The sequence below is a fragment of the Pipra filicauda genome, unplaced genomic scaffold, assembly GCF_003945595.2.
Source record: "Pipra filicauda isolate LSUMZ 115617 unplaced genomic scaffold, ASM394559v2 scaffold368_size711631_pilon, whole genome shotgun sequence".
Lineage (NCBI taxonomy): Eukaryota > Metazoa > Chordata > Aves > Passeriformes > Pipridae > Pipra > Pipra filicauda.
Genome location: NW_024104496.1, coordinates 303,128 through 326,717, shown reverse-complemented (window position 1 = coordinate 326,717; position 23,590 = coordinate 303,128). Strand labels below are relative to the sequence as shown.

Here is a 23,590-nt window from a genome sequence, read left to right as displayed (position 1 = left end):
ATGATGCCTTTATGAATCCCACTCAAAAAGCTAATATTACTTCCCTTTGAGACACAAACAACGAAAGCTCAAGAGTTTTAACAGCTCAACCCAACCTCACTCATTGCTTTCAAAGAAAGCAAGTCCCAACTGCGGAAATTTAGAGAGAAAAATGGCCATGTTTGTTTTGAGTCATGTTTGAGCTTCACTTTAACACAGCAACTAATGCTCTTGATCTCCCAACTGCATTGCTTTTGGACATAAATCTGTGCAAAGCAAGAGGATAAAGAAAATAAAGAATTCCTAGAACACGAGTTGAAAGCTAAATGCAGTCTTCACACAGAGCAGATGCAGCAAAAATCGTCAAGGTTATAAGTAAAAATTATCAAGGTTATAAGCCTTCATTTGCTAACTTTGGACCTAAGTTGTTTAGAAGTTCTAGTAACAACATGTCTATCAAGTTGGTGTACACAAACGTTATTAGCAACATCACTGAAACTGCTTGACAAAATGTGCAAAAACCAGCTTCAGTTTTTAATACTGACCTTTATTTTTGTCAGGATCTGCAGGTATGTCAGTGAAATTGGGACATAAGGTTTCAGGATACTGGGGGATGCTGTTCATGTCTCTGCTGAATTAAAATAAAATTTAATTTTTTAAGTCTAGACACTGTTATGTTTCATAATCCAAAGTATTTCAAAGGAAATATACAGAGATGTAAAAATATTCTAATGAACATCATGATTGCTGCTGCTTTCCCACTGTCCTGATCATTCTTATTTTTGAATTACCACTGTGCAATTTTTTAAGGTTTTTTTTCCAATTAAAAGCCAGCTACTTATCACACATGCAAAATTAATAAAATTAATATGCCTTAATTATCCCACTTTTACTATCCAATATCAACCTATTGGAAATTAATTCAACAGCTTATCTCTAAAATTGGAAAACAGGTTGTAGTTCATGAAGATCAGTAGGACCTCTCATAATGTTTCAACAAATTCCAGGCAAGTTTACTTTTATGTCCATGAAGACACATAGACACACACTAGCATCAATTTGATATTCATCAAAAACCATCAAAGAAACTAGTAAAAATGAATGGAAAGGAAACATTTTCAAGCACCAGAATCCCAAAGGAAAAGGATTAAATTATTTCTCCTAATGAAAACACAAAGTGAAGAATGAGAAGTGAAATGAGGACTCACACTAATTGCAGATTCTATCTCTAATACAGTAAAGAGGTAGAAAAGAATGTAGGGGAGGGAGGAATCAATTTTCATGCTGTATATCCTAGGAGAACATTATTCCCATTAAAAGAATAGCATCAACTTGAAAGTCTCACTCCCACCTTTTTTTCAAAAAACATTACTACTTTAATATAACTAAGTGGAAATATAGTAAGTTGCTTTTCATATACTGAAGATGATCTTCTTCCAACTAGTAAGTACAATCAGATGATCATAAAGAATGACAACAGGTAGGTATAATTTACCAAACTGAGACACAATTTCAAGTTGGTGGTGTTTCTTTAATGTCTTACAGGTGTAGATTAAAATTTTTTTACCTGGTATTGCAGATGTTATGAGACAGATTTAAAGTGATAGGAGTTTCAGATGGAAAATCATTTTGTGAAATATTCTCTCCTAAAGAAAAGAATGACTGTGAAAATCAAAGGTCCTAAAAAAAAGAAGTATGCATAGAATATACATACACACAAATAGATTCATCAATGGTGTTAATTAAGTTTTCTCTCAGACTGGATTATCACTAACTGCATTAATTTCAAAGCATGCTACCTAAGTCCATGTGGTTTAAAATGTATTTTATGACTCAGATGTGATTACCATACTCTTAATGGAGAGGTTCACCTGTTACTATCAAATTGATTTTGAATTTGTATTTACTTATTTTCCTTTTTTTTTTAAAGGGCATTATAATTTGAACAAACAGAAAAGTCATATACACACAATTCGTTATCTTTTAGATCTCAGGTTCAGATACATCACGTCCTATCATTCAGTAATGTAAAGTTTTATACATACACAAATACACATGTAAGTTCCTGCATATTTTTAAATCATTCAAACCATATTTTTTCATGTACTCAAAGCTGGGTTTGCTTGTGTCACTTCAACATTTTAAAATTATGGCAGTGACAGGGTTTACGCTTTCAACTATTTTAATGATATTCAGGCATTCAAAAATTGCAGTAATGAACCACAGCTCCCATTTCTCATAATAGTCAACTGGCACAGGTCTCCTGTCTACTTATGCCTTGAATACGTCTATCCAAACCCCACATCCTCAGATCTGAACTGCTTTCACACATTCTTCATTTGTGCATTTCTTAAATAGCAAAAGAATAATATGATGAAACATAAATTCAAAGGTAGAAATTGCTCTCAGTTCTCCCATCTTTCCACAAAAACTAATTCAGATTCCTCCAGCGAGGAGCCTGATGCTTTCTCTGGAGCCTGACAGGTCATCTTCATTTCCACAAAACTTGTGGTACTTCTTGTCAAGTACAAAGTTATTTAAATCTCGCCCTCTGTTTCTGAGAGGTGCCCTGTAAAAGGCAAGTTATGTGCCCCATGCTGTGGTAGCCCTTTCCATTCAGAAGGAAGGCAAAAACTTTGCCTGCCACTGTGAAGAGAGACTATTTGCAAAACTTACTGGATGGAAGAAAATGCCTGGCAGTAATCATTGGCTTTTTATCTCCGTCTGAACTGCTGGTACTGCTCCAGCTACCCCAGCTCCCACGACTGGCACGAACACTTCCTGATGAACTTCCACAATCAGAGCTTGAATCAGAACAAAACTTGTCCAAAGACTTCTTTTTGGACCGCTGATAAAAGCTTTCTAAAGAAGTTGGGGAAAAAAAAACAACCAAAAAACCAACACAACATTTAAGAAAGCTTTGTCAGTGAAAAGTCATCTGAAACATAAATTTACACGTATTCTCTGTATTTACTGACAGTAAGAGAGAAAATATTTACTGATAGCCTCTGTAAATATACCAGCCCCTACCACAAGGAGCTTATGTCCTACACAACGTCCCAGTAAAATATCCCAGTAAAATAAATGCAAGTGAGGATAAAGTGCAGCTACAGGCAACAGGTTGAAAGAGGAAGCACATACTGTCCTTTGAAATATACAGTTAGCACTTTAAACGTGAAACATATCCTGGCTATAGGATCATGCATACTAAGAGCAATGACAAAATGTTGCAAGTAACGAATTCATAAGTGATAGATTCTCCTTTCTTATTATCTCATCAGAGAGGCAAACGACTATTCTATAGACATTGATATCTTTCATCAGATCTCATCTTCCCAAAAGTCAGGGAAAACAGATGATTAAAATCCTGACAGAAAGGCAGGAAGCAGGTACCCAAGCTAGTGGGGTTTTTAAAAAATGACCTGCTTATTCTAAAACTGGCCTTTGCAATACAGTTGCTTCAGTTAATACCAGCTTTCATTTGAACACACAAGACTGTCAGTCCTACATCAAGAATAGATGGATTATGGCTTCAGACTGACTCATTTTCTGATTTGCATCACCAACCAACCCCCTGGAGAAAGCATGCAGAGCCCATCAGAAATGAGCACTTATTTCAGGCACTGTCATCTTAGCATCAGGGTTCAAAAGTGAGAAAAGCACAGGTCTCTCAAGAAAGGAATACAGCTCTAATGCCACAGAATCCATATTGTGTTTCTTTCCCCATTTAAGACAATTAAGATTGCGTACCTGTTTCTCCCTGTATAGACAAGCTCCCAGCTTTTTGGTCTGCTTTACAATTTTCCCCGTTACTCTGAGGACACCAGGCTCTTATTCCAATATTCGCTCTCAGATCCGGCCTTTCAAATTCACTGCACATATGCTTCAACTCACTCTGCTCAGGGACCCTAATACAATCACACCCGAAGAAATATGTTTGCATTTTATATTTGCATTTTTCCTTTTCAGGCATTAAACACTTTAACTCACACTCCTATATAGGCAGGATGCAGGGGAAGGAAAAGTTTTGGGAGTCTTATTCCCAACTTTACAGAAACCTAAAAAACCTTTCTCAAAATACAATATTTCGCTACACAGATGACTAGTTTTCAGGGGGAGAGGCAAAACAACATGTGTATATTTAACTTCATTCTCTAATGCACTTGCAATCAGATGTTAGAGGAATAAGCACTAATGTGTAATAAGCACAGTCTAGCGCTGTACGAATATATCCAGATACATGGAAAAATGTGCCCTGTGTTCATTTCACTGGCATAATTATAACTAGAATAAAATCATAATCTGAAGCGATCCTAAGTTTTTGCTAGTAAAACTGAAGTATCTCCATTCAATATTGTAATTATAGAGTATTAAGGAAAATGAATAAAAGCCAGCTGTCAAATTTCTATAGAAAGGGAATGGTTCCATCTTAACTCAGAAAGTAGCAAAGGCTGAACTGGTCCAAGGAACAGACACTGAACTTCAGTATTTCACTTCTGGTATTTTATCCATCCTACTTATAAAGGTATGCATGCAGCAAAGATTTACACATGTGCTGACTTCCCACACAATGAATAGTAATTTGTGCATAATGAGTTATAACAGTCCCTTCAGATTTACAATCTTCTTGTTAAATCCACTGACCTCAACAGGACTGCTTGCAATAAAAATTAAGTCTGTGAAGGCTTTGTAGGATTGTGACCTTAATTCAAAGTGCTGGGGGAGGGGAAGGAGGATGATTTTCTCCTCAGAAGTGTTTCTATTGTAGCAGCAGTTTGTAAATAGTATTTTTTAACAATCCAAATAACTTAAACTTAAAATACATTAAAACAATATTTAAAAGTGATTTGCAACTGACATTAAAATGCATTTAAACAATCCTCATGGGGGAAAAAAGTAACTTTCCACTGTGCTCTCCATATTCTTTAGTCTAGGGCTGCTCTAGTCTTTTTAATCATTATGGCAAAAATGCAAGCCATCGTCTCCTTTCTACATATTTCTCTTCCAAAATTACTAGAAGACAACATTCCCCAGTTACTCAATATAGCAGATGATTCTCCTGAAGATGGAATCATTTCAACAATTTTATTTTCCTTTTTTCACTGAAGGGAATACACAACTGGAATTTCTCCACATAATACACAATGGAAAGGAAGCTAACCATCAAACTTCAGAGACAGCACACTCCAGACAATAACAGAGAGCTACCACTGTTATGCAGAATGGAGTGCATCTATATAAATACAGATTTACAAGTGGAAATTTTATTTTTTTTTGCTGGTGATACTTAGTACTGTACATTCTTAAAAATAAAGCCTCAGGCAAGGATTGAAGTGTGTTTATTTAAATAGATAAAACAATCCTGCCTAATGTACTATTCAAAACCTGTGGAAACATGACAGTAACTCTGGATTTCTTCATGATTTGGTGAGGCAATACATACCTTGTAGATATATTAACGTTTTTCTTCTTATTTTTTCTAGATGTTCTATTTCTATTCCAATTCATATTTGGTACATTTCCTTCCTTTTTCTCCTGAGGTTTCTTCTTCCTATATGTATCTTCTTGCTAAAGGTAAAAATATGAGCTGAGACAATATGTACATTATAAAATGATTTTAACTCAGTCAATGAACTTAATTGGATTTTTCTAGCTAAATTTCTTTGGACAACATGACCCGACCCAAATGCATAGTTACTTTATGATTTAGTGCCTTTCCACAGCACATCTTCTTTCCAGCATCATGAATTTGATCAGCCTTTCCAAGACTCTGTCCATCAAGACAGCAAGAGATGACAAGAAAAATTTTTGAATTCCCAAACTTAGCATTTTCCCCTTCACAGCATCTAGCTCTGACTTCCAGGGAAATAAAAAAATGGAGGGAGAAAAAGTAAAGCAGTCAATAAAATTCCCAATGTGCAAAAAACAAAAAACATCTGCCAGATTTATGATCAGTTTGTGTGCAAGTTCAGCAGCAATAAATCCTCCCTCAGCAGCTGGAGGGGGCAGGGGAAAGCCTTCATTTGAATTACAACTTATTTGGAAAATTATGGAGTAAGTTACCAACAAATAATAGTAATTTAAAAAAATGCAAGAAACAAACTGAGCACCATCAGCCACACATGGAAAGAAGTTTGTAACAACAGAGCCCATAATAAGACTAGACCTTTTCTGACATATTCCCCAAGCATGGTTAGCGATTCCTCCTTACACTTTTTTTGCTGTGGGATTCCTATCCAGTAGACAGGATATAAACATAATCCAAATTATTGGGTTTAATAAAGTTCTGATAAAAGTTCTTTTAGTGTTTTAGGCTGCCTGCAACAAAGGTACAGTCTGATGTGTTTATCATACTCAGAAACCAGAGGTGAAATGATCCTTCTCAGCAACTCTGCAATCTGTTAAGGGGCTTCTGCCTGCTGTATTCTCAAATGCAAATTTCTGATGCAAAGCCCTGTATTTGGAGATCAGGCCTGCAACTGAAGCCCAATATGCCCACCTCCCCTCCAGAGAATGTTCCCACATCATTAGTGTGGCTGATAGCTGGCATTAAATTCCAGTACACACGTGCTGCTCTGACAGTAACAATCTCTGGCTCTGATATGGCAAATATCACAATATAAGAGCTGTTTTAATTTTTACACAAACTGTTCATCATTCTCTACAGCAGCATTAATACACAATGGATGCGGGACAGCACATCTGCTTACTTCCTCAGTCATCTGATTTACGGTGTTTCAGATCTGTGACTGTATGTAATAGTCCCCACATACACATACATACCTATATGTGTATACATATATAAATAAACAATAAAAAGATAATTTTAAATTTGAAAAGCAGAAGGATCACAATACAAACCTCAGAACAAGTGGTCTCCTCTTTTGCACAGCATGGAGGCTCTTCCTTAGGTCCCTTATTAATCTTTTTCTCTGTGGAAGGCTTTAGGTTGATCTGCCTTTTTAAAGTCTCGCAGCTTTCTGCTTCATTCCTGAGAGGCACTTGCTGGCTATTCCCTACAATCAAACAGTAAAAACAGTTGGCTTGGCATGAGAATGGGCTCCTAATCATAACCACTACCTTTCTTTACAAAGACTTGTGTTGCTTTCCAAAACACTAGGATACTAAGCTCTAGGCTGATGACACTGAAAATTTCAAAATCAAAAGCTAATGCTGCGTAAAAATTCTTAGAGCAGTTGCAAAACGTAGCTTTGTGGTTGGTGTGGTGCTGGTTGGTTCATGTTCATGAGCACACAACTCCTAGCACATGCATAAATTACACAAGCCCCGCTCATCTTATCTGAATTCGAGCTATTTGGGTCTCAGCCATCAATCTGTAAGGTAGAATCTGAAGCTAGAGCATACTGGGCTAAAAAAAAACAAAAAGAAAAAAACCTGCAAGCTGAGTAGGGAGAAGACTTTTTAAGAATAGGTAAATCAAACTAAGGACGGCCTTTACTTGGTGCTTTACACCTCTGAAGTGCCCTCTGCGTTCACTATGAAGACAAAGGGAAATCATCCTTTTTTAGGATGGGTTCCACATTAAAAGTTCCTTTTCTTGAGAGACTTGTGAGGGAGAATTATTATTTTGGTGTAACAAAGTCCAAAAGGTGAAAGATTCAAGAGGAAGCCTGCCTCAAAAACTAGCTGAGTTGTCCAGTTGAGTCACAGTCCTCATCTGGGCCCTGCCAATGCTGGACAGGACAGCATTAACTTCACCTCTAATCAGTTCCAGGTATCTCAGATATCTACCATACATCTACAGTGATGTGCTACCAAGACTCTTGACTGCTTTACATGAGAAATGTCATCACTTATTGAACTGAACTGGTCTTCTCATATGGGAAAGGCACACCCAAACGTTTTTACCGTTTCCTACCAACAAACTACAACATCCTAGCTCCGAGTCAGACATCCTCTCCCCTCTGGAGCAGGCAGCCATGGTGACTGCAAAAGGAGTGCTTGTGAATGAAACATCAGGCAAGGGAGGCTGACAGAACTCTAAAGAACTCTCTGTTGACCTCCAGCATACAAACCTGCAAGTACCCAAGGTCTTGAAGACTCACTATTTGCACAAAACCACATCTGTAACTATAATGAAGATACAAACACTGCAACACAGTACTTTTTAGACTTATTTATCCCATGAAACATCTTGAAACAACTTGAAATACTCACATCCCTGATAGCACAGAAAACCACAACTGCTAATAGACAACAAGGGAGCTTACCTTTAGTGCTTTACCACTGAATACAAGAGACTGGTAACTGTCAGGACTCCTGAAACCCTCTCTCAAGGTGGAAGTTTTGTCAATGAAAGTAGGTCTATTATCTCCCAACTGGTTTATGTATAAGCATGATTTCCACAGCCTATACTCAAAGCTACTTTCCTGTGCACACAAATACAGTTAAGACATAATTACTGACTCCCACATCCCCCCTCTCTCTCCTCCCATCTGATCTCCTAATTCAAAACAAACAATAAACGACACTGCAGTTTAGGAGCACAGGGTCAAAGTACTCCGTACGTATGAGTGAAACTATCCTGCCTCTACCTGAGACTGCACACTTGTACCCGCTGTATCTCACAGACGACGACACAACCAGAAGCAACGGGCCCGTGGTAACAACTACATGTGACAGCAGGGCCTGAAATCCTTCTGTGATCGCTCACTCACTGAACTCTGCCACAGCTACAGCAAATGCCAGTTTTCAGCATTCAGCTTCTTTGCCGAGTGCCTCAGTAAAGCCGAGCTTCCAGAGGATACATTCTCCTACCCTGCTTTTGACTTCTCCCAGGTGTTCTTTTGCTGCTCTTAAAATTTTGAATTGTGAAGCTAAGAGATAAGACTTCCCAGGCAGCTTATTTTCACACTTTTAAAAAAAGAAAAACAAGATAAAAAAATATAGCTATGCAATTACTAAGAGAAACACTGATCTGCAGATTCCTACAAAATGTAAGTTCATAGCATTCTGATGTCAGTTTTTTGTTATTTTAGGTAGTTTCATCAAAGGAGTTCTGCAGATCCAGTTCTGAACATCCTTGTTGGTGACTATTAAGCATCATATTGTCAGTGGACTTGAAAATTGCAAACTGGGATGCTTCTAAATATCTGACAAGGGCAATTTGTGTCTTATAAGCAGATCTATGATATCAATTATTTTAACTGTTAAAATGCTACAGCACAAGATTGAAATCTGCAAATGAAGCAAATTTATAACTTATGAAACAACTTTCAATGCAAGTTACTTCCTTAGGAGTGTAAACAGATAAATCACAGTGAACGCATCAGAAGTATCACGTCTCCTTGTCCCACACAAAAGACAAAATCCTGATCACAGTGAACTCAAAAGATTTCACCTAGTAATTTAGAGTAATAGAATTTGAAAAAAATTACCACTAATTTTCCTAGAAATTTCCTGCAGTTCCGGCTGTTGTTGAGGTGAATTTCTGTACAAGTGACTTTCAGGTAGCTTCTTGGACATCTTCACAGGACAGAACTCCTGTTCTTTGAGCTCAGCTAGATTTTCTGAAGTTTTAAGGTTAGTTTCCTTAGGAAACATACATGTTTGAAGATCTTCCTTCAGATCACACTCTGAAGAAGTATTTTTAATGAGAACTGTATTTTTCAGTGTACTTTCTTCTTTACCCAGAAAGTCTTCTGGAAGAGCTAAATTCTTGTTAACGTTTATGCCATTTGCATACTTCAGAGTTACCCAGTTCTCACTGACAACATCAGTGCAAATGTCCTCTTTTGGTGCTGAGATTTGGTTCTCTGCAATCTGATTCTGTTTCTCATCAGCAGCTGCAATGGCACTGCCAGTTGCTGTGTTTGGTTTCTGCTTACTGTAGTAAACCGAACATTTGTGTTTCTTTTGAGAGTGGCTGTAGGTCGCAGGACTTCTCTTTGCTGCGCTCTGACTTCGGCTGGAAGAAGCGCCTACAGACAGGAAGCCCTTCCCTTTACCTTTATCTGAGGAACTGTAGGAATCCATAAATGTCTTGCAACTTCCCCTGGAGAAGAAATAAGTTATTTGGGGTTATTTTTCTTTATAAAGCTAACATGAATTGCTTTATGAGATATTTTTGTAAGAAAAGAAAGGGGGGCATATTCTCAAGCCATGAAATTGCATTAAGTCTTCACTTTATCATACATCTAAGCACATTCTGATTCAGTGGGAGTTGAGCAAGACTAAGTATGTGCTCAGACTTCAAACACACTTACATGCTTCAGTATAACTGACCACTCAAGAGGGTCAGATTTGTGAATCATCAGTGTATTTTCCATTCTTTCCATGGCTGCCACACATGGTACATCCTTTACTTTCATCACATAATTTTTCCTTATGTACTATTGGCAATATACAAGATTAATAAACCCTTGAGTTCTTCAATTTCTTTTGTGTGGAGATAAATACACACCACAACACTGAAAGTTCTCTGAAAAGAGGTTGCTTAGAACACCATCTCCTCTAAACCAGCCCACAGCAATATCACAATACAAACAGACAGAAAGCATCACTCCAAGGTACAAAAGAAGAAAAAAAAGTATTTTTACTTGTAGGCATCAGAGCTGATTACGTCAACAGAGTTGCTGTTCTGTTGTGGTGAAGAATTAGGATTTGGCCTCTGTCTTGATTTCATGAACTCTGCTAGAATATACTGGGCTTGCTGGAAGGCTATCAGAATCACTCCAAGCAGGGACAAACTGCCAAAGAGAACAACAGATACTGATGTCTACAACTTCCAGAAATATTCAGTGAAAGAGTTAAAAACCTTCTAACAGGATGCACTTTTGAAATATTTTGCTAGTAAATTCTAAGTAAAAAGACAGACAAGAAAACTCAACATAGTTGTGAAAAGTAATAGTTGCAATAGCCTTTCTTTTTTTCCTTATAGCCCTTACTAGTTATTAGGTCTATAAAATAACTCAGTCACGAGCTTTAAAAAAAACTAACAAAGAAGAAGTGCCTTCTAAAAAACCTAGTCATTGATTTAGAGATAATTTAAAAGTCTCACTACAAGTCAATGACTATACATCGTAGAATGATACCTATCAGTCTTCTGAGTGCCTTCTATTCATTCATGATAGTCATGTTATTATTTTGATATTTATTTAATACTGTCCCTTTCTTTTCCTAGAGAAAATGCTGGCATAAAATGAGTTACAAATGCTACTGTATTTCTGAACTAAAAATGAAGCTGCAAAATATCCTCTTTATACATGGTGTATTAATTGCACCAAAAATAAATGGATCAGAACAAAAATCTTTGTAATTCATCAAACCACCTTTCTCAGTCATGCAGTATAAACTTTGTTAGCAGGAAAACAGAATGAGAAATTCCTGATTTTTCAGATCCCTACAGTCCCTTTTTGTTGCATCTAGAACCACACAATGTGGTCACTGCTATTTCTTCATTTGTGCTCTGTTTTCCGTGTCAAAACAATGCAAGCAGCACCGCAGTGTGCATCAGGATCTCAGATATGTATCAGTACATGTATGTTACCATCGTGACATTCACAGTCACTGCTTCTTGTAGGAATTCAGGGTTGGTGTGATGAAAGCACTGAACATCACCTGTGCCCAACACAGCATTCAGTTCACACTACTCAGTGTGAAAGGTCAGTAAAGGAAGACAAAAAAAGCAGTGTGTGCAGAAGCAGAACCCTTCATTGTTTTACAAAGGTAGTCTTCTTCAAAGCAGTTTAGCATGTGCCAGCAAAGAATCAGCTAACACAAGCCCCACCATCTTTCTGGGGTAGCCTGTTTTGCAGTGTGCCTAGCAAAAACTAACCATAAACACAAATAATATTTGACATGTGAAAGGAGAAAAGAAGCAGAAGAAGAAGCAAGTCCTCAAGTAGTTGTCTGAAACTATAAATAAAATTCACGTTAATTTTCCAGGAATACTCAAAGAGAATCTTCAAGCCCACTCAACTCTATTTATAATGTTCAGATACTAACATGTTACATGTGTGTCTCTACTGTGGTGGGAGCAAGTCTTCTAGTATGCTGAGAATTCCCATGGGGATATCCTAACCCTTTTTCATTGCAGCCTTAACATGGAAGTTTATCAGGAGGAGCAGCAAGAAATGCTTGCCAACTCCATCACCAGCTACTTTTACCACACCTAAGCTGTCACAGCCAGCTGGCAGGACTCTCGGGAGACAGATGCAGTAGAGATTTAAGGTCCTATCATCACAAAAAATCTAACAGAAGGCAAAAGTGCTTGCTGATCTTTCCCTGGCAGGTCCCTTTCAAACTGTTGCAAGGGTCCTGAAAGCATTACCTTACAAAGAGGACAGTGAGCCTCCAGAAAGACTCTTCCCAGCTGGGGCCTGGCACCACGTCTGCACAGAGTGGTAAGAGATGGTGAGGAAGAGTCACGTTGAGTGTGAAGTGGAACTCCAAATCAGCAGCAGTCACCAGTGTAAGCTCACGAATTACCCAGGAAGACGTAAAGTCAGGAGTGAATCTATTAGGAAAAACAGACAGAACTGGTGTTACTTTTCCATTTTTGGGCTGAATTTAATTTTCTGAAGTCACATTGATACAAAAAATACAAAATAATTCCTGATTTGATAATATGGAAAAAAAAAGGCAATGAAATAAATGTCCACTGCCTGCTTAAACTGTGCACGTGGCATTAGCACCTAACAGCAGTTAAGACTTTTAGGTCATCTTCAGTTGGTAATATACGTGGTTTTCTTGTGACTCTTCACAATACTCTCGTTACTGCGACTCGTTTTCCTTTTTTCAAGGAGGTGCACATGAACAACTCAGGTTTTACAAAACTCTTTAACAAAAGCACAGTTGTCAAGAGTACAGGCAGCATTATTTCAGAATGGGCCAGGTACTAGGGTACAAAGCTGGAAAGACAGGGAAAGCAGAAGAAAACATCAGATTTGTCTCTTCCTCCACTTCCCTGACCCACTTCATTACTCTATTTGACTGCCACGGGTACTGCTAGAAGGTATGACTTGCCTTTTTAACCAGTAGAGATGATACTTGTTGTATAGGAAACCGCAGTTACTTTAATATAGTAATATCAACTCATGCTTAAGTCACAGTATCTTTCACTCAAGAGGATTTTAAAAAGAATCAGTTTTAGACTATGTTCAGTGTTTGGAAAACATGACTAGATTATGGTCGGGCTACTCAGAACACGCTAGAGAATAACAATCAAATTAAAAATTGTGGCAACTCTTTTGCTTTAATTTATTACTTCATAATGCACTGATAAAAGTATGTATGCTGCTTTTTAGAAATTATGAGTCCTGTAAAGAGACACTATTATATTATCCATTTGTTACTATTACCCCTAGGGAAAGGCTTATGACATTTACATTCACAAGTTTGAGTGTGGGTATGTTACTGCAGCATCATATCCACAAATTTCCACTAAAGTTATTTTGTCAGCAAATTTGTCAGTGCTTACACAATGCTGATCTCTCTTGATGAGTTCTGGGCCAGGAAAAATTCCTGACAGTCTAACACTTCAAATCCATATCCTTGGCAACTGTAACCATTGATTTTCATCGATGAAATTGTTATAGGAAGAGGCCCAATATTCTCTACTTTGAAGTTCTTCGTTATGGATAGAATTTGCTTGCTGTCTTTCAGTTCTTAAAGGAAAAAAAGAGAGCAATCATTTAACAGTGCATAAAAATGACTTTCTTACATTTACAAGTAAATTGCTATTTTTATTTACAATCTAATAAAACACTTAATATAACCTGTTTTGCAGTAGTGTAGTTCTAGAACTTTTAACCATTCTCAGTGAGTGTTTTGTAAAAACAGAATCTACACCCCTCATGACCAAGCTGTTCACCTTTTAACATTCTGTTTACTTAACATTAATGTACCATATCAGTACCACTACAGAGTAATGCAGCCAGCTACAAAACTAGAGACCTGTGTCTTCTTACTCACGTCGTCTGCAGTCCATTAGCGTAGCTTCTGGCACCTTAAATCGAAGAGATCCTCCTGCACCAGGTAGTCTTCCCCCTACTTTAAGCAATTCTTTGGCTCCAAAGCCTTCTACATTGACCACATCCAGAACGGTTAAGTTGTTTCTGCCATAATGTAAAAATCAAGCAATCAGTCACTAAAACACAAATTAAGTTTGCAAAATCACGGCTTTGCTCTCTAGGTGCCAAACCAACAACAGTGTTTCAGTAACAGAGTCAGTGGCCAAAACTGGTCAGGTTTTCCCTAAATAGAGATGGGATCACTCCAGAACCAGTCACTAGTGAATTTCACATAGTGAAGGAACAAGTTTTGTAACCACTGTCACTGGATAATAATTGTGCCACCTAGTAAAAATGGTTTCTTCTTCCATAAACTCTTTTCCTACAAAGATAACCAATGTTTGGCTGCACATAAGACTCATTGGATCCATAAATCCTATCATTATGGAGTCAAGTTGAAAATAGCAAAGCCATGCAATGTGTTTCTCTCCTAACTCAAAATTACCTCAGTATATTCATACGCATTTTATAACCCAATGACCACATATCAAGAAAATAAGACTGTATTTTTTAATGACTGAGACATAAGGCACAAACACACTTTAAGCACTTTCTATAAAATCAGAGGTATTCTGGCTTTCAAATTTTGAAATATTCTGGCTTTCAAATTTGTCCATGCTCTGCGATTTTGCAAATTCATTTTACATTGAGTTGTTTGATTCTGACTTAAAACTGAAACGTGGCTTACCTGATTAAAATAAGGGAAGTTACTCTTTTGTAGTCAAGCGGTGTAAAAATTACACCAACTCTTCTGGTTTCCAGTGGCTGTAAACTTAACAAAAGCAGCTCAGAACTGCATTTCTTGCTGATGAAATCCTCTTGATGTGCATTCTGTTAAACAAAAATGCACTTCTTATTCACAGAAACCATGTGTGTTTAAAGATGTCAATAAAGAAAGCACCGTATCGTTACTTAGCACTACATAAGATATTTTTGGCAAGGTGCAGAAACTGCTAACTTGTTATACAAAAGTCTTTCATTTTGACAGCATAAAACATCAGATAAGGTTGTTTATTTGAGCAAAAGTTCATATTACTGCACTTATTATGAGGAATGTATTACTTCATTTTTTTCAAAACAGTTTTTATTTGCTCAGATGGAAAAGAAATTATATAGTGTCTTTCATACTCAAAGAATCCTGAAACACTTCACAGCACAAGAACTGACAGTGTACTGATTGCATAGGGAAATGTGGCAACCATTATACCCTCAGCATATGACTTACAACTTGATTTAAGTGAGAAAGGGACTGTTGGCAAATATGCTGATCATTTGAGTCACTGGAAAGAAGCCAAAGTGAATTCCCTACTGTATTATTGAAAACCAGAACTACCAGAAGTTCACTTCGTCTGGAAATAATGTAAATTTTTGGTTTGTTTGTTTTTGATACCATTGCTTATTCTTTCTGCCACTATAGAAATGAAAATAGCCCTAAAACTTGCTCTTCCAGAACTGGGGGTCTTTTCTTAGAAAGGGGTGATCAGATAGCTATAGCAGTCAAAGCAACCATAAACATTCCAAAACAGGCTCTTGCTTGATTGTTTTTCATTTATGGCTGATTTATTAACAGCTTTTCTGATATTTTTCAGTTCAGAATGTTTTTATTCTTAGTCTATTTTAAGAAAAATAACATAAAAAAACTTTCAGAACCTGCATTTAACAGGTAGTATTTATTAAAAGCAAGTCACATACGACATTTGCAAACTTCCCCATGTCACTCCCTAAAAAGAAATGCATGCGCTCAAACGTGAACCTAACAATTCATTACACATAAAGTGACTAGGGAAATGATAACGAATTGAAAAATTTGAATATTAAGAACTACTGATTTGTTTAACAAGCCAAGATCCATCTCATATGTGCTGAAAACCTATCTAACCATAGATGTTCCCCATAGCTCTTCAAATCTAAAGAAAAACATGTGTTGCACACACTGATGCAAAGATGTACCACTATTTTTCCATTTGGTCAAGAGTATGGTGCATGGGACTGTCGAAACTCAGTCCTACCCACATACTACCTTCTCTTTCTCAGAGTGTGCCTGCAGGTAAGGGTTTATGAATTGCTGCCTCCTCTCTTTTACAACAACTCTTACAACTGCTGCCAAAAACGAAAGGTCAGCTTTGATTAGTGCAGCAAACATACTCTTTTCTTTTTATAAGAAATTTCATTAAGGTCTTAAAGTATATGTGCAGAAACATGTATCTACACAGGACATTAAAGATGAGTCTAGAGCATGCCCAAAAAGCAAGGAAAATACATGAATTCCGGGCTTTTGCACAAACCAGAAGTCTAAGAAGAAATTATCTGCATACTCTGGATGGTACTCTGGTCACCAAAATATGCCAACATCCCCGATACAGCATCTTCTCTATTTCTGTCACCCATGACACATCATCTCAGGGTTTAACCACAGCTCAGCACTGGTGTGACACAGTCAAGTGTTATCACACATATGTAAAAATTAGGCAATGGGAACCAGCAAGAACCATGACATTCCAAACCTGAATCTGGGAGCTGCAATGACACAAAGCTGAAATGTAGAAATCCAGCCTTCTCCTTCACTGAACTACCGGACAGTATTTCCCTCTACTGAAAAGGTAATCAGCTAGTTCCTGACATCACTGACTCGAAAGCCTAACACTTCATGTTCAACCTGGAGCTAAAAGCTAAGTCTCAACGGAGAATGCAAACGGTGGCCTCCTCAACAAGTACACACAGTGTCCAGGCACACATGCACTCCCTTAATATAGCTTTTGAGTCTGTTTTCAAAACAGATTAAAACTCTGAAAAATAATTAACTGCAAAGATACACACCTAACAATCAAGAAAACACTATGCTTTAAATAGTACTTCGGAACGACTGAAAAGTAGCATAGCTAGGAAAAGTTTTCTCTAGTGTGCCAGACCACTTCTTCTACCAAAAGTAGCCATCTTACCCTGTGAGAACATTCATCCATTAGCCTGAATTCGGTGGTTGTGAAATTAATAGCTTGCACATTTATGCCGAACCTAAATAAACCAAAAGAAAAAGTTAAGCACTTGAAACCCAGCCTGTCAGAAGTGAATTGACTTATTTTTACATGCTGGCATCCATTCTAAAATAAAGATTATTTTTACAATTTCATTTTGGCAGATGTGAAATACGGGTCTGCATTTTAAGAGAATACACTACAAATCAGTTTTACATGAATTCCACACATTTGGAACACAGACAAATAGCTGGGCATTTTAGATATGTCAGTGTACAATATTGTAAATGCTCACAGTCAAGAAATATAATTTTTAAGCCACACAAATACAAACACCCCAAAGCTTTTTCTGCCCACATAACTGTTAAGAAATAATAATCATTAAATCTCATTAATTTACTCAAATTTCTACTCATGATTTGTTTGGGACAAATTTCTGTTTTCTATCACATAATTTGCAAATCAAATTCATGTAAAGTAGTTGATTATTTACCTGAGCACAAATTATAACCATCTGACATGAAGGTATTAAAAACTGACGTAAGAGAACCAACAGGTAAAATTTAGGTTATAGAGGACTAATGGACCTCGAGCCACTAAAATGAAAACTCACTTGTCCCAACTGTCAATGACATTAGCTTAAAAAGAAACAGTTAATGGATGTGATTTCTTGTAAACCTAGAAGATCTCCAGAAATTAAAGTTTGAAAATACAGAGAAAATGTAATTTCAAACCACTAGAAAGAGTCTCTGTGGAAATCACATTTAGTATGCAAACAGATGTAGTTATTAATGTGCATATATATACATACACACACATATATATATGCACATACACATACCTATGTAAAGAAATGAGGTTAAGGAAGCAATTACACAGGAATCTGGACCCCAAATATGCAAGTTACACTTCGGCACATGAGTAAAATCCCACTGTCTCGAACCAAGCAGTCCTACCAACTACATCATTTTCTCAAAGTGTGACAGCCAGGGCTTATTTTGGTGAATTTCAGCTCACCTCACTGTGCCCCTTTATTGCTCATCTAACTCTAATTTAGATTTCTCATTAGATCATCCCAGTTCTAAAACAGGAAGTCCAAAACAATGCAGAAACATTTAATTAGCTGGCCCTAAACATTTATGGTGGGGTTCCTGACTCTGGACCTGAATTTTTCTTCCTGGTTCCTGTGTCCTCTGTAACTTGGATTATTATCTAAGAAAAGGCTAAGAAAAAAATTTTTCCTGGTGGGACGGTTCAGATACCTTCTTCTCAGTGATCAGGCTACAGACCCTGTATAGATACCAACCGGCATTGTGGGGACATGCACATCCCCAATTCTGTAAGTTGTTCACCTCACCTGGGCAGCTTGCACTAAGCCTCAGATCCTAAAAGATGACTAACTGCAGTTTAGATCTGGCAGAGAGAAACTTGCTTAAAACATACTCAATTTGTAATTCATCAATGATGAGGTACATTACAAAGTCAAGCACCATACAGGAAGCTGCTCTGAACATGATTATATCATCTAAAATGAGTCAGAACATTGTCCCCACCTAAGTGACACTTTGAAAAACTAAAAAACTACAATAAGCAACAATCATAAGGCATAGCAAATAGATCTTTTAAAAGGGAAAACAGTATCCTGAGATAGTTTTTACCATTTGTTCAGCAGACTCAGTGAAGCTTGGGGATCAGGGTAGTAAGAAAGAGGCAGAAGCTGCAACGTAACTGGGAAGGATGAAGGGTTTCTTAGTACGAAATATTTTACCTAAATAGTTTGGAGGGGAAAAGAAAAAGTTAAAAACTACATATTTGAGAACTGGATGTTAAAACAGTTCAGCACTGGTAATATGATCTGCATTTTCAAGGGACTTCAATCTGGCTTCTGTCTTAATGCAGTATAATCATACATGCACAAGACTGCATGGAACAGCAGGACATGTCACCACAATGTCATAATTTGGAAAATCAGCTAAGAGTGCCCGAAGAACTGTGTGTATAAAAATATAGACTGCCCCCGCTCCCCCAACAATCCTTTCATTTGGAGTTTGATTTATGCAGGCAGACGTGAACAAAGCTCTTGCACAGAAGAAAGTGCAGTTAGTGAAGTGCCACCCCTTCTCACAGAAGTCTGAGTGCTAGCAGGTTATTATACACATTACTGTAATGACTAACAATTAAATTGGACACATGGAATATTAAGGTAATTCACAATGTGCATATGAAAACTATTTCCATATGACTGGTTCTGGCATAGGGTAGGTTAGTGGAGACCTAAATCTGACAAACAAGAAAGACATAATTGTCAGTGTGGCTGGAAGAGTGCTCTGCAAGTGGTGTATCTCTCATAAATGTTTTACACACTTCTGTTACACAAGGCAGTGGCATGAGGAAGACTTTACTGTAACCACCATTAATAACAGTATATCCTATCCCTAGTCCTTTGTTCAACTATTTTACCACAAGCATGTAACTTATACAATGATGCAAGGAAAACTTTGACAACCACAAACAATTGTTGGATAAGACCTATGTTGCTTTACTCCTCTCCTTGTATTAAGACATTACAACTAGGTAGCTAGAAAACTTACCAAAGAGCCAAAGGGATATAAATCTAGTATCTTAAATTGGATCAAAACACTGATTTACCAGCAGTATGAAAATGCTAAGCAACACCAAACATTAACCACAAACTTTGTTATTTAAACAAGCTAAACATACACAACTCAGAAAACTGTAATAACAACCATCCTCACCATACTACTTTTAACGGCTGTGGCACTGAAGTTGAGTGTAAGGCTGGGCTCTGTAGTCAATCGCGGCAAGAAAAAGGCAAAGGATTCCTCTTCAGATTTGTTCTGCTGAATAAAGTGAGGCGATCCTAAAATACTTCTCCTGCTTTATTGGCAAAACCAGAAAACTTTGTTAGTTGTTTTCTTTTTTTTATTTTCAGAAAAAGAAAAAAGATGATTTGCCAGGATTTATAATTACATCAACTTATCTTTCCTTGAAAATGCTCTTTACTAAATAAAGCCCATAAAGCTGCACCCTAGTAGCAGAGAGCCAGTGTAACTTATGTGTATGTACACCAGGGACTAAGTACCCTGGAAGCCATCCAAAGACCCTAATCCTGAAAGGACTGCTATGCAACCTGTTGATGAAGGAGTCATGCAACTCCATAAATGATCTGGTAAAACATGCTTTGACTGCTTTTATGCTAGGTAGCCATGGTGAGGTAACTACAGTCAGAACATTATTTACATTCTAAAGTTCAAGCATCTGAAAAGCTTACTTATGGCTGGTAGTGTCTTGAAATGAAAGTTGGGTGTGTTCTGGAGTGCTCTGAAACTCCAGGTGCTTCAAGACAACTAACTTAAGCGTAGGAAGGTCCAAAATGTTTTCTTCTAATTAAGAATACTTCAGAACAGAAATATTCTTTCTTACAACACTGTACTGGCTTGAATTAAGAACTTCAACAGATTCTGTACAGACCTGCAGGCTTCCCCATGTCTTATTTTATGCCATCTTCCATAAAGGTCACTTGCAAGCTCAGAATCCAGGTCCCAGGCAGAACGGTCGAGAGAGAGACTCTTCTGCCAAAGCAGATTTGCTAAAACGATAACAGATTTTGCTCTTTCCATCAATCTACTTCTGAACATGAGTAATCAGTATCTGCAAAGGGTCCAGACCCAAAAATAAAAACAGCAACCCACTTTTCCCCTTCAAAGTAAGCATATGTGAGGGTATATAAATTACTTTACATATCAGATTTGCTTAAGGAAATACATCTGCAAAACCACAGTAATTGTACATGCAAACAAGAGTATGTGTATTGCACAGGCTTATATGCTCTAGTAAGTCCTTTTTACTGCCACCATTTCTAATGGATGACATTGAAAAGTCATCATGTTATCATATTCTCATTACAAGTCCTGCTACATAAAATGAATTTTCTACAATAAAACTACTGACAGATGCCAAAAAAAGCCGGAGATGAGCTTACCTGAATCAGACTTTCCCAAGTAGCACTGAATATCACAGTGGGCAACTGCTTCAAAATTAAGATCTCCCTGCTGGAAAACCAAAACAAAAACGACTGACCATATGACAAAATAAGAGAACAAATTTCAGTTTCTCAGTGCATAATTTTAATGACTAAAAAAAAAAAAAAAAGAATTAAAAATAGAGAACTATAATTCCATCACTGCTCAACTTTGGGGACTTCTCAAGCTACAGAACTGTTTCACAGCGTGGTCTGCTACTTAGCTTTTCTTTCAGGACTAAGGAACAGATTTCTGGCCTGAGAGAGGCACTGCTGCATTTGGGTTTGCAAGGCCTAATAATAAATCAACACAGTTGAATACAATACCTTGGACACAGTCGCATATATCTGCAGAGGTATTTCAAATATCACTCCCACATTTGTGGCCAAACAAATACTAGAGAGCACATTCGTTACAGTGTCTTTCACACTGAGCTTCAAAGAAAATACATTCCAGCAGCCTGGAGGTAGAGTCAAAGGTTCATCAAAGTTCAGAATCTAGAAAGAATCAAACAAAAACTGAATTACAATTCATACACCATTTCTGGTGCAAGAGATACCTTGAAAAATGTAAAATTTCTCTTCCTTCATGTTTTTGCTGTTACTACATGCACATATGTGCCCATAAGTGACCCACACAGTGCACACATGCAAATCTCCTATCAAAATACAAAAAGAGACATTTAGATGTATTCATAAACCAGATTTGCCTGCTTTGAATCAAGCAATTGCGCGAGTAAGTTATTGGCTTCGCCTTCTAAACTTCAAAGCTCATCTATGCACTAAAGACTTCTATTATGGCCTATGAAGAAATGCTGAATCCTGAAGAGCACAAACACACATGTAACAGTTCTGAGAACAGAGCAAGAGTCTATAATTTGATGCATCTGTAGCTGCAACTCAAATGAAAGAACAGTTGTTAATAAAACAATACAAAACTAAGCTGGACAGTGAATAATGCCTCACGAGACAGTAAGATCTTCAGGACCTAATAGCTACAGATACCTTTATTTTTAACTGATTCCAACCAGCTCTGAGAACACAAAGTTCTTCAGAGAATCCATTTTCTATGTCAAAGGTCCATATCCTTAAATCAGAGACAAAACACTGTAGGAAGAAGAAATAAAGCTTACCTTTACTATGTTCTTTGTTTCTCTGGCTATGAAGACTTCATTCAATTCAATGCTGAAGTAAAAATTATTTGTAAACCATACGGACCAAAATCCTGAAATATTATGATGTGGTTCTATATGAAACAATGCTGCAGAAGGATCTACAGCAAAATACCTGTAAGTAAATCCAGAAAACAAAATACATCTGCAATAGTCCTTGACCACACATAAGTAGTCCATGCAAGACAAGATACTCAGTATTCTTGCATAAAGAAACTCTTTTAAGTTTTTACAGAGAAGAACAAAATTATGTCCTTTTTGATAATTACATAAGAGAGCAAAAATTTACAAAAACCATGTAAAAGAGGTAGGCAAAAACTCTACCCCCTGGTTATGCTACAGTACAACATTGCTTACTGCTTTGTGAAACAGCAGGTTGGATGAAATTGGCAAAAGATGACTGAAGAAAGAAAAGACTTCACATTTTTTCTAAAACTATCCAGCTTCTGCATTACATTAACCAGGTTGCTGGAAATGTTGTCATAGACTAAGCAACATTTATATGATATGAGCTGCTAAGGCGTATCCTTTTCTTCTTGGGATAAAATATGTAACTATTGCTTGACATGTCACAGGTAAATGACACAATAATAACAGGAAGAAGCCTCTTCACTGACCCTGGAATCATTCAGTGACAAAGCAAGTTAACTTCCTCTCTTAAAAGCACGTTACAATATTTTTATTATAATACCAGTGAGCGTTAACAAACATACAAAAATCCACTGTCAACCTACCCTTCCATTACAGGACAGGAAAGACAGGCTTTTAGTGTTGTAGTGCCTTCCAATACATTGTTCTTCTTATTGTCAGAATAAAGACTTTCACTGTCACAGGATGCAGCTGGGCAAAGAGCAGACACACAGAATAGATCAGCCAGGACAAAAGCATATCCACAATGATTTTCATGTGAAGATTTGCAAGAACACCATAAAGAGGAACATTTGCTGGTCCAACCCTCACAGAGATAAGCAAACCATTTAATTGCTCGAGTCCTAATTTTCAGAGGTTTCAAGCCTTACTTCAAGAAGAATTTACGAATGCTAAACACCTTCAAAAAACACATACAACAGGGCTGCAAAGAGCAACCCGACCAATTTTAACCACATGTCATTGGCACAGCATTCTTATGTAACAGTGCACACTGCCTCCTTTTAGTAAGTGAAAAACTGCTCTGAAAAAAGAATCATTTAACATAATAGTCTCTTCTTTCTTCTTATTTGCCCTTTTTTTGCTAGGAAAAACGTGTCTCAGTGTCACTATGAAAGCAGCTTGTTTCATAAAAGTTTAAAGTCTGTACACTGCAGTCTAGTGGTCAGAATAGAAAACAGGTTGGACTCAGGAACACTGAAATGTCAACCTCTGCCACAAAAATGTCTGGTCTCAGGCAAACCT

General features: G+C 37.3%; 1 protein-coding gene across 4 annotated transcripts in view; it reads right to left on the bottom strand.

Moving 5' to 3' along the window:
• TMEM131L (transmembrane 131 like) overlaps positions 1–23,590 on the bottom strand; it is a 76,924-nt gene that overhangs the window by 5,726 nt on the left and 47,608 nt on the right. The window contains exons 12-31 of one of the 4 annotated variants that reach the window (XM_027747329.2): positions 22,933–23,038; positions 22,160–22,313; positions 21,354–21,524; positions 20,988–21,057; positions 20,477–20,594; positions 19,741–19,882; positions 18,643–18,752; positions 16,952–17,024; positions 14,701–14,843; positions 13,915–14,057; positions 13,421–13,607; positions 12,272–12,457; positions 10,539–10,688; positions 9,378–9,994; positions 6,841–6,995; positions 5,423–5,547; positions 3,730–3,887; positions 2,656–2,841; positions 1,547–1,625; positions 525–610 (exon numbers count right to left, since the gene is read on the bottom strand). In XM_027747329.2, coding sequence (XP_027603130.2) covers positions 525–610; positions 1,547–1,625; positions 2,656–2,841; positions 3,730–3,887; positions 5,423–5,547; positions 6,841–6,995; positions 9,378–9,994; positions 10,539–10,688; positions 12,272–12,457; positions 13,421–13,607; positions 13,915–14,057; positions 14,701–14,843; positions 16,952–17,024; positions 18,643–18,752; positions 19,741–19,882; positions 20,477–20,594; positions 20,988–21,057; positions 21,354–21,524; positions 22,160–22,313; positions 22,933–23,038 — 3,159 coding nt within the window. The remainder of the gene's footprint in view (positions 1–524; positions 611–1,546; positions 1,626–2,655; positions 2,842–3,729; positions 3,888–5,422; positions 5,548–6,840; positions 6,996–9,377; positions 9,995–10,538; positions 10,689–12,271; positions 12,458–13,420; positions 13,608–13,914; positions 14,058–14,700; positions 14,844–16,951; positions 17,025–18,642; positions 18,753–19,740; positions 19,883–20,476; positions 20,595–20,987; positions 21,058–21,353; positions 21,525–22,159; positions 22,314–22,932; positions 23,039–23,590) is intronic. The other 3 variants (XM_027747332.2, XM_027747330.2, XM_027747336.2) reach the window with 3 other exon arrangements.